At 31.4% G+C, this 11,219-nt stretch overlaps 2 protein-coding genes across 2 annotated transcripts; one reads left to right on the top strand and one right to left on the bottom strand.

The window, feature by feature from the left end:
• The first annotated feature begins 725 nt into the window (after nucleotides 1–725).
• On the top strand, nucleotides 726–7,376 carry LOC121213739 (DNA repair protein recA homolog 1, chloroplastic). Its single transcript, XM_041086754.1, has 13 exons — nucleotides 726–1,142; nucleotides 1,834–1,925; nucleotides 2,153–2,228; nucleotides 3,593–3,655; nucleotides 3,767–3,896; nucleotides 4,044–4,129; nucleotides 4,616–4,741; nucleotides 4,948–5,052; nucleotides 5,156–5,212; nucleotides 5,603–5,665; nucleotides 5,747–5,823; nucleotides 6,186–6,258; nucleotides 7,006–7,376. Exons 1-13 carry the CDS (start codon nucleotides 933–935, stop codon nucleotides 7,108–7,110), a joined length of 1,263 nt encoding a protein of 420 aa, XP_040942688.1. The 5' UTR covers nucleotides 726–932; the 3' UTR covers nucleotides 7,111–7,376.
• On the bottom strand, nucleotides 7,370–10,854 carry LOC121213740 (photosystem II 10 kDa polypeptide, chloroplastic). The gene is made up of 5 exons (XM_041086755.1): nucleotides 10,631–10,854; nucleotides 9,950–10,008; nucleotides 8,779–8,834; nucleotides 7,642–7,694; nucleotides 7,370–7,557 (listed from the first exon to the last, which is right to left on the bottom strand). Exons 1-5 carry the CDS (start codon nucleotides 10,797–10,799, stop codon nucleotides 7,463–7,465), a joined length of 432 nt encoding a protein of 143 aa, XP_040942689.1. The 5' UTR covers nucleotides 10,800–10,854; the 3' UTR covers nucleotides 7,370–7,462.
• Nucleotides 10,855–11,219: the final 365 nt, after the last annotated feature.

Here is an 11,219-nt window from a genome sequence, read left to right as displayed (position 1 = left end):
TCAAGACTAAAATTTTAAAATTCAAAAAGACTGGGACTAAAAGTGATTAAATTAAAGTGCATGAACTAAATATATAACTTTTTCAAAGTATAGGGACTAATAGATAATTTATCCAAAATGTTTTTTTCCCAGCGCTCATCTCGAAACCGAGACCTAATAGACACTGAGCTCTGTTGGTGCCCTTGCATATTAAAAACCTTAGCTTAGTTTGCAGTGCTTTTGAAAAGTGATGTGGAAAAGTGATTTTGAAAAGTTTGGTTTAAAATTTAACTGTTTAGCATTGCTGTCAAAAAGTGCTTTTGAGAAATAAAATGTCTATTTTAGACATGTTATTATCAAGTAACAAATATGTATTTAAATAATATTTAAATTAGTTAATATTATTATATTTTAGTATGAATATAAAAAATTATTATAACTTGTTGTTAATATTTTAATATATGAAATATAAATTTTAAATATTTTTAAGCAATAAATATTAATTATTTATAAAATTTAATTAGAATATATAAATTATATTTTAAATATTTAAATATAACCATTAAATATTTATAATTTGTATTTTAAAAAATATTTTTTATTTTTAATTAATAATTTTTAACACATTTATAATTAAGCATCTAAAAAAAATATTATATTATTAAAGAGATGAAAAAATAATTAGATACCAAAAATACTTTTAAAGAGGAAAAGCTACAATTTTTAGTTTTTAACCTTGCAAAGTCGGAAGTACTTTTTTTTTTTTTTTAACAACCAATAATGTCGAAAAAATGAGAATCTCGACCGCGGAAGAGGCAGAAAGATAAAACTAAAGAAAAAATTACTGTAAATAGTTAATAGTTCTTGAAAGCAAGAGCAGAAGAAGAAGAAGCCGCCTTAGCTGCAGCTTCTTCAAGCTTTCGAACTGTACTTTGTGAGCAAATTTTAATTGCATGGATTCTTCTTTAGTTTTCTCTTTGGAACTGAAACTCCACCATCACTCTTTGCCTTTCCCAACCCATTTCCAAAGACGTCCGTTTCTCACTTCATCCAACTTCCACTTAGCGGCGGCCAAGAAACCACCCAGGAAAGTTCACTGTGAATTCGAACCCAAAGTTAATGGTGCTCTCTCACAGGACCCTGATTCCCGTTTCCTCGACCGGGTAACCCGTTTTCCTCCTTTTTTTCATTGCTATAGTTCTGGGATTGCTTTGAAAACTCACTTCGAAGAGTTTGGTCATTTAGAGCTATTCATTTTTGTGGGGTTTTTTTTTTTTTGCTTGGCTTAGGAAGAAAAAAATTGCCCCATTTGAAACTTGCTTGCAATTCTGCGGTTTGGGTTTGTTTCATTTGCTAACTTGGTTGGTTTTCTGCTTTTAAAAATTCAAACTTCAGTAAAAACTTTGGATGGTAAAAAATAGTTTACTTTCATATAGAGCACTTTGTACTATGTTAATGGATTTTCATTTTTCCTATACTAGCCATTTCTGAGATATAATCCTCTGAATATATTAAAAATAAGAATAAAAAAGAGAGGATATCTTTGTTGGAACATAGCTGCATTCGACACTTACTACCACTAATATTGGAATTTGTATTTTTGTTTTAGTCATGTGTTCATTGCTATGTCGATTATGATTTTGGTTCTCTACAATCTGCTTTGGCTTTATAGTGAATTTTCCAATGCAAAATGCAAGAACAAAAGTAATCATCTACCCTGTTCTTGATGAATTTGGTTTTGGGTATACTGCCTTCCCCTTTGTTGTGTTTTGTCAGAATATGTTAGTCGAGATTAGTTTTATTTGAATGCTTAATGTTATATGCTTGATTCCTTTTCTTTCTTTTTCATTCCAGCAAAAAGCATTGGAGGCTGCAATGAATGATATAAATAGTTCATTTGGAAAAGGAAGTGTTACAAGATTGGGGAGTGCTGGTGGAGCATTGGTGTATGTTTTCGAACTTACCATAACATTCTTGTTTTATTTAAGGATATTCTTATTGATTTACTTTGATATGTGGAATTCGGGTTTTGTTCCTTTCTTGTTTAGACTGGAAAAAATTGTGCTCGCTATGGCAAGTATTATGTTGAGATTCTATGAGGCATTTAGTTATAGAATTTTAACTGGAATTGTGTTTAGCCTGACTTCATTTGGTAAAACTTAATCCATTTCAGTGAAACTTTTCCAAGTGGTTGTTTGACGCTAGATTTAGCCTTAGGTGGTGGCCTTCCCAAAGGAAGAATTGTGGAGGTATTGATTTTCTCCTTCTACATCATTCCATTTCTCCATGAATTTGAATCAAAATAATTATTTGAATGAACATTATCTGGCTATGCTAGTTTCCTTTTGATGATGGTGGAGAGGAAAAATGGTAACTTTGTAATTGGCCAATATGTAGAAATTATGAATTAGGGCTTGGAAACACTGTAACTGAAAAAGGAAGCAATCTGTCCTCATACTTTGAATGTTTGCTTCTACTACTTTCTGTATCCAAAAAGCTGATCCTAAAGTGTCATTCACGGTGTTTTTACTTGATTTGAAAATTTTAATAAACAAGATGAAGTGAAAGAATTGTTAACACATCTTCATTAAGAAAGTAATAGATAGAATGATAACTGACAAACTATGTTTAGACATTACTCCTGCAAGTTTCTTATCTTCACCTTATTTCATGGAAGCAAAGGCCCTTAGGCCATAAGCATGTTGCTGCAACTTTTCATTTTTCCTAAATTGATATTCAAACATGTCCTTCATTTTCACTTGCCTTATGAATTTTGTTTAGTGATGTGCCTCTGTGCTAGATGACTAATTACTCTCATAAAGGCCCAGTGCTTAGGACATCTGAAATTAAGGATTGTGGTCGAAGCAACAAAACGGCCAATTCTGGTGCAAATTAGGGAATTAGTCCAGAGAGTAAAAGCTTAAAAAGAATAAGTGGAAAGCTTTTAGGAGTTGAGACTTGAAAAATAAAGAATATATTTCTAAGGAAAGTTTTGCAATATTTTAGGAGTCGTTTTCTGCTAGTGTATTACATTGAAACCAAAAGTTTAACTATCTAGCCGAGAACCACTGTGATGCAACCTTTGTTGACAAGTGACCCTTGATTCCACATGATTTCATGAGTATGCCTCACACTTTGGTAGCCTTAAAGTTAGTCGTATTTTCTTCCAATGCTTGTATGATTAGATTTCTTTGTGTTTCTACTCACATCACAGACCTACAACATTAATTAATAATGGATCATGTGGTAGATTTGAGAGTTTTGGACTCATCTGCCAGGTACAATTGGTGATTGGACTTTAATATAGGATATGGAAGAAACTGGTGACTCAATTGTGACTATGATATCTGAAAAATTAAATCATATTTTCGTGATGATAAAATATTTTGGAAACAAAATTTCTGTGACATAAACATCATTCTATTCTCATAGGAAACCAATGAACATATGCTTTAGTAAATCATGGTTCTAAATTTGTTTCCTTTAATACCACTGTGCTTCTCAATTTTTCCAGCTTTGGTATTTAATGACATTAGACTCCATGTTTTAATTTCAATATTATACCCAAACCTGCTTTGAGTGGCATCATAATATCTGCTGTTTCACTTGGCAGGTATATGGACCAGAAAGTAGTGGAAAAACTACCCTAGCACTCCATGCCATTGCTGAAGTGCAGGTTGATAGCTTCCTGCCCTTTTCTTAGGCGGTTTGGTTTCTGATTTATTATGCTACAAAAAGGTCAATGAAGTGAAATACTACATGCATTGTTTTTATGTTAATTATGCAGAAGCTTGGTGGCAACGCGATGCTTGTTGATGCAGAGCATGCTTTTGATCCAGCATATTCAAAAGCATTGGGAGTAGATGTCGAGAATTTGATTGTGTGCCAGCCGGATAATGGGGAAATGGCATTAGAAAGTAATATATCAAGTCTCGTTTTATGCAGTTATGAAAGTGGTCACGGTTGAGGAAGGCCGTAACTGATGCAGTACATGTGATGCTTTTGAAAATTTTACTATTTCTGTAAGCTCAACAAATAAGACTGATAAAGTTGTTATGTTTCAGTTGCGGATCGTATGTGCAGGTCTGGTGCTGTAGATTTAATTTGTGTTGATTCAGTATCAGCTCTCACTCCACGGGCAGAGATTGAAGTATGCTTCTTTACTCTAGAAAGTAAATTACATTTCATTCCTGTGGTTTATTGAGTCTTTCCAGTCAGAAAGCTACAATAGTTGTCCCCACAAAATCCTTTTAGTCCATCAGTTTCAATTGAAAGGGTATCTAAACCAGGACATGTCTTTATTTATTTTAAAATTTTTTGCCTCTTCTATGAATCCATGACTTGATTGAACATAAGGATATGTACCAATTAAGTAATGTAACAAATGGAAAATACAGACTCGAATTTGAGGCTAACACCTAGCTAACAATGGAGCATCTTAAAAAGAACTCAAGAACAATTGTCACTTTGGTGTTTTATTCTAAACTGTGATTTTCGTTATAAACTTTAAGAATTAGTATTTGACGTATCTGTTCTTTTCTTCTCTTCCCCTTTTGTACACCTCTTTTTCTTTTCTTTTTCTTGTTGTATGCTTTTGCCATGTCTAAGCTCTTTCTTGTTGCATTTTATTACATAGGGTGAGATCGGGATGCAGCAAATGGGATTGCAAGCACGTCTTATGAGTCAGGCTTTACGTAAGATGTCAGGAAATGCTTCTAAAGCTGGTTGTACTCTAATTTTTCTTAATCAAATAAGATATAAGGTACTTTGAAGTTGTCTTCTTGTTGAAAGATGAAGTAAAAGCAATTGCACTTGCAATATACAGGGCACTAATGTGTCCAATTCAAACTATTTTTAGGCACATCCCTTACTCTATGTTTCTCGATTAGATCAACATGATTTCAATGTTCTTTTTCTTTTTTTCCCTTCCCTTCTACCAATTGATAGTATTGCTTCTGATTTTGAAAGATTGGAGTATATTATGGGAACCCAGAAGTGACTAGTGGAGGAATTGCATTAAAGTTCTTTGCCTCAGTTCGTCTTGAAATACGTTCTACTGGGAAGATAAAGTCTGTAAGCACATTAGCACAGTAGCTACTTGATTTTCCACTACAGTTTTTTCCGTTTTATCACTTAATATATTATCATTACTAGTACATAATTCATATTATTGTAGGTTAAAGGTGATGAGGACATTGGGCTTCGTGTTCGTGTAAGAGTGCAGAAGAGTAAGGTAAATAAGAATTATATCAGCAAATTTGATGACAATGGGAATCTGTACTTCACTTCGTTGTTCTTGTTAGTCTTAAAGCTAAAATCGATAATGCATGCCAAAAGACCATTAGAAATGCTTTCAGGCATCTTAGGCTTGGCCCATGTTGCCTCATGGTACCAACTCTCATCAAAAGTCCTTTCATCCCAATTAAATGGGAAGATTCGATGGAAATATCCTCCCCAAAAAGAAGGAAAAAGAAAGGAACTTAAACGATAAAATCTGATGCTTTTCAATCTTATAGATTTGACATAAATGTACCATTAGAATAGAGGTCAACTTATCCAGGGTGACCTGATAGCACTTAATATATCTGGTGAAAATGTGTCACCAAATTGATTGTTGTTGCAGGTCTCAAGGCCATACAAGCAAGCAGAATTTGAAATCATATTCGGAGAGGGAGTAAGCAAATTGGTAAGTAATGCAATCAAATATTTACATTCATCCAAATTTGCAAACTTTTTCTCTTTATTTTGACAATGAAAAAGCCTACAGGGATGCATTTTAGATTGTGCTGAAATGATGGATGTTGTCACAAAGAAGGGCTCTTGGTACAGCTATGGGGACCATAGGTTTGCTTTCAAGCTTGTCTTTACTACCTAAACTTTTAAGACAAATTTAGATCTTTTTATTTGTTTTCTTGCTTATAATTTCAAAAACTGATTATTAAGAATTAGACTTGGTAACTTATACAGATATTAGCTTTTTTAATTTAGGCAGTAGTGTAGTTACTAATTACTACATTTTTGCTCATAGATTACTAACCGTTGTGTTCTGCACAGTCATAATCTCTTGTTGGTGTCTCGTATTCATTTATTTCACATTTTTGCATAGACTCGTTTTGCTTGAACTAGCATCGTAAATGTTATTCGATGTGTCAGGAGATATAGAAGTTAGACTTACTATGGTCTTGTTTTTCTATGTTTTTGTAAAGGCTGGGGCAAGGCAGAGATAGAGCACTACAATACTTGAGAGACAACCCTATTCTACGTGACGAAATCGAGAAGGTTCAGTACTTCAACCCTACATATATATTTCATATTATGCTATTAAATTGAAACCTAGTCCACTTTAATCAACTGATGATGCATGAAGCTCTAAACTGTTCTTTCTTTTGTTGTATGATCAGTTGAGGAGGAACATGCTAAAGCTACCCCCAAAACTTAGAAGATAGTACAGTATATAATAACCCCTTATTCTACGCCTCTGTTTTTCTAATTGTCTTGAAGTATTGGTGCCTGAGTCTGACCCACACCTAGATTTAGGTTTGAGAATGTGACCCTCCAAATACCATATGCATGTCAATACATTATGTATGATTAGACCTGTCAAATGGGTGGATTGTGTTGATCTAGATCGGACTAATTTGGGTCAATTTTTTAGTTTGTGTCATTTTAGGTTTGGGTTAATTTTGAGTTAAGGTCATTTGGTTTTGAAGCTCGGTTTTCACATCGGGCCAATACAGGTTTGGATCATTTTGTATTCTAGTCCCTTCAGGTTTGGATCATTTCATGTTCACGTCTGTTTTAGTTTGAGTCAATTTGGGTTTGGGTTTTAATGGTCAAATCCAATTGGGTTGCATTTGGGTTCAAGTTAATCAGATTGGTTTTCAAGTTCAACACGTGTACTAAGATTCGAGCCCCAGTTGATCTTGTAGTGTTTCTCTTTTGATCAGCATTTTTGATTGAATACTAACCACAGTTCTTTCATCTGTTCTTAACAAAATAACCATATATTTTATTGGTATAATGCAGATAGCTCGGTCTATGATTGCGGATGGAACCGAACATTTGAGCTCAACTCATGTGAAGAGCTTGTCATTTCCTCCCCAAGATGAAGATATTTATGAGGAGGTATGATGAGATTGAACTAACTGGTCTTTACCACAAGGCCTTGGCAATCAACTGCAGAGGTACTCGGAATTTTGTTTCGCCATTGTGCATTGGGCCCGAAACAGAGAGTTTTCATGCCTTTCAGAAGAAGGTATGTGTGTATTCTGATTATGAATTGGCGAGACAGTAACTTTTTGATTTGGTTTTAATATGTTGTTTAACCTTATTAACATTACCAAATTAATTTTTGCAAAGGCAAAACATTCAACATGTCTACATATAGACATGCAAAACCAACTTGTTGCTTAATTATTTTGATTAGAACATAATTACATCTTGGAGACTATAATACAAGTATCACTAATAGAAATATATGTATCTACTGTGCCAAAGCACTTGTGTTGTAAACCAAAAGAGCTCCTCCGGCAAGAATTCCGGCTAGGGTAACTGCCCATATTGCCAATCCAGTAGTCCCTGCAACATCGTTTATATAACTTTATTTGTCCTGATTGTTGAGTTCGTTGTCCGATTAGGTCAAAAGTTTAATAAGAATCGTACCACCGGTATAAACATCACCGCTGGGAGACCAGTCGTTGGGGTCGTATATGGGGCTGCAGTTCAATCATCAGGGAAAAACGATAATCATGCATTTGCATATTATTTATTTAATTTAAAATTTTATTTTATAATGATTTTTTTTCCTCGAGTTGGTATCAGGGGCAAACCCATAATTTTTTGGAGGGGTGAAGTTGAATTATAAATTTTTTGGAGAGCTAAAATGTAATTTTATCATTTTTTACATGAAACTTCACAAATTTTGAGGGATTAAACTATAAACTTTTCATTTTAGAGGGCTCAAACTTTATATTTATCATTGAATTAACTTAAAATTATGTAATTTAAAAAGGACAAAACCAACAAATTTTCATTTTTAGGAGGGATCAAGGAGCAGGCCATGCCCCCTGCCCCTTTAACTTTGCCCCTGGTTGGTATAACTTGTGCCACCAACTCACAAGGGCAAACCAAGAAAATCTTTTAGGGGTTAAAAATGAAATCTCACCATTACAAGGACTAAACTCAAAATTATCATTTTGGGGGCCAACCCTCTACCTAACACTTATGAGTCATGATCGAAGACTTTGCAAGTACATATACATCCTATCTAATGTATTATCTATATACGCGTATGCATGTATGCGCGTGTATAATTTACACCATAAAAATTGAGTTTGTGATTATAATTAAATGTCAATCGAGTTTCAATTCAATTGATATGGGTACTATTGTCTATACAAGAAGATGTAAATTTAAGTATATTAAAGTGCATTATCCTCCTATTTATGGGTTAAAAATGGACTATGGTAATTCTAAACATTGTGTCAAATAAAATAAATATAATCAAAACTTATAATGAAATTATTTAAAAATAAATAAATTATAATTAAATAAAAACGAGCTCAATTCATCTAAATCCAGATTGAGTATATATTTAAAACATCATAGTCAAACTTAAATTTGATCTATATTTAAACTAGAATCTTAATTTTTATCTTTCATATATTAAATAATAGAGAAATATTAAAACAATTTTATTATTTAATTGAAATTTAAGCGGGATGCGAGGTGAAAAGCATAATAAATGTAATACAGAATTATATAATGATTGAAATAAAAGGGGAGTATAGGTTGTCATACCTGTACCCATCGACATTAGCACCATATTTGTCAACAAATTGATAGACACCCTTTCCCTACAAATTCTCAGAGTTCAAATCTGTCAATCTCTTTTACAAATATACAGCTATACATAAATGCTAATTAATTATAGAAAAGTCACCAAATTATTGAATTTATATGTAATTCGTAATCATTGAATTAAGTGTAATGCAGGGAATCACTTTTATGATTTTTATAAATAGGTTAAGACTTGGATGATTTACACTGAAATTTCATTGTCTGTACAAAATGATTGATCTACTAATTACACTTTATTCATGAAATTATTTGATAATGTTGTTTTTAAAACCCAAAAGAATGATAAAAATAGTAACTATAATTCATGTCTTTAATTGATATTCAATAAATTATATTAAAAGGACAACTGAGGTTGGGTTTGTTACAAACGAATAAATAAAATATTTCAAATAATGTTTTGTGCATGAGAAATTAGTTTGTTAGATGGAATCGTGAACAGAAATTTTTTATTTTAAATATCTATCCATTTAATATAAATAATAAAATATTTTTATTATTTAATTTGAATTTGTAGATAATAAAATCAAACTGAATTTAAGTTTCTGTCTGACGCGCAACCTATATGGATTAGGCACAGGAGCAAAACTAACGGGTTGGCACTTGGCAATTACCCCGACCCTTAAAATAAAAAATTTTCTATTTAAAATTTTTAAAATTTTAAATTAGTAAAAATAAAATAATATTCTACCTCCTTAAAAATATAAAAATTTGATTTAACTCTTTAAAGAAAATATAAATATGAGTTATTAAAATAGTAAAATTGTATTTTTACCTTCATAAAAATTAAAATTTAATTTCATCCTCTTAAAAAAATTTTCTGATTTCACCTTGAGCATGTGGATAGATAAATTTTAAAACAATGAATAAAATAAAATAAAATAAAATATATAATTTTATTTAACAACTAATAAAGAATTTATTAATAAATTTTTATTAATTTTAAATTAAATTATTGATATTTTATTTTTTAATCATATATTTTTGTATTATTTAAATATTTTATATGAAATAAAAGATAAATACCATATAATAATATTTATTTTTAAAATTAATTTTTAAAAAATTCTCTAACTAAATTGATATCGAATAATTTCCTCGTGGCAGTACCAACCTTAGCCCTTCTTCCAGAAGCATCAACACCATCCTTTAAGTTCAAGCCACCATTAATTCCTGCAAAATTCATTATTAAAATTTATAACTAAATCATTTCACAAAAACAAGAATATAATATTTTTACACTTTTTTTTTAAATTTCGAGAATTCTTTTATACCAAAATATATAATTTTTCTACAAAATAAAAGAGTAAATACGAGACTAATATTCACAAAGTGATTCATATTTAATATAAAAAGTAATTTGAATTTAATTTAGTAATAATGGAGCTATTGATTAAACCGAATTTAAGCTTATTCAAAATTTTTATCTTCAAACCAAGCTAATGGAGTTCAAATTCGATCTTTGAGTACAATGATAAACAAGCTTGATTAGCTCGTTAGTAGAGCCGGAGCTTAAAAATTAATTTCGATTGAGCTCGAACAATATGCCAATCTTCAAATTTCGAATCGCACTCGAACTATAAGTAAAATTTTCAAAACAAACAAAATTTAAGGAATGATGGCAAATACTTTTTAAAATATACAAAAGAACAAAACAAAAAACGGATCATGCGATTTCACAATGCTAACGAATCATCAATAACAGTGCAAATTTGTTCATGAAAAAATTCAAATTCTATAATCAAAATTTACCAATCGAAAACCTACTTTCAAAAAACAAAATGTGAGCAATTACCGTAAGGGCTATCGGTCTTGATCTTCTTCTTGCCACTACCAGCTTCAACCTTGAAAGAAGACGGAACCCTAGCAAGGGAAGGGACGCCTCTGCTACCACCTGATTTATCGACATTGAAATTAGGTTTAAGCCTTACTGAAGAAGACGAAGCCATAACTGAGGCAGCCATTTTTTTTTCTTACTTATTTGAGTAGCTGGAAATGCTTTCGCCTAAATGGGATTATTATTTTATACTATTTGATAATTATTATTATATTTATAATATGAAGATACTAGAAAGTGATTGTCATGCTGACACGTGGAAATACTTTTTGGCATTAATTTATGTATATAATAATGCATGCTTTGGTCAGACTAATGATCACTCTTGAATCCTCTAATGTTCTCCAAAACAACGGAAGAATCCTGAAAGTCTATCCTAATACCCCACCAATCAATTTATGCAGCTTTAGTTATAATCAATCTTTTCGAATGTGAAATGTCACGTTATATTGTTGAATTATTTGAATATTGTTCATATGATATTTGATTTAAAGAATTAAGATTTATAACATTTCTATAAAATTATGAAAAATGAATAATAATCAAT

The sequence above is a fragment of the Gossypium hirsutum genome, chromosome D01, assembly GCF_007990345.1.
Source record: "Gossypium hirsutum isolate 1008001.06 chromosome D01, Gossypium_hirsutum_v2.1, whole genome shotgun sequence".
In the NCBI taxonomy this organism is placed as follows: domain Eukaryota; kingdom Viridiplantae; phylum Streptophyta; class Magnoliopsida; order Malvales; family Malvaceae; genus Gossypium; species Gossypium hirsutum.
This window is presented reverse-complemented; position numbering and strand designations above follow the sequence as displayed.

Excerpts from the sequence above, each read along its gene's own strand:
- LOC121213739 (XM_041086754.1), top strand. The coding sequence starts at position 933 with ATGGATTCTTCTTTAGTTTTCTCTTTGGAACTGAAACTCCACCATCAC. Across the intron at positions 1,926-2,152 it reads AGTGCTGGTGGAGCATTGGT|TGAAACTTTTCCAAGTGGTT; the intron begins GTATGTTTTCGA and ends AATCCATTTCAG. Across the intron at positions 3,656-3,766 it reads ATGCCATTGCTGAAGTGCAG|AAGCTTGGTGGCAACGCGAT; the intron begins GTTGATAGCTTC and ends TTAATTATGCAG.
- LOC121213740 (XM_041086755.1), bottom strand. The coding sequence starts at position 10,799 with ATGGCTGCCTCAGTTATGGCTTCGTCTTCTTCAGTAAGGCTTAAACCT. Across the intron at positions 8,835-9,949 it reads CTTCTGGAAGAAGGGCTAAG|GGAAAGGGTGTCTATCAATT; the intron begins GTTGGTACTGCC and ends GAGAATTTGTAG. Across the intron at positions 7,695-8,778 it reads GCTAATGTCGATGGGTACAG|CCCCATATACGACCCCAACG; the intron begins GTATGACAACCT and ends ATTGAACTGCAG.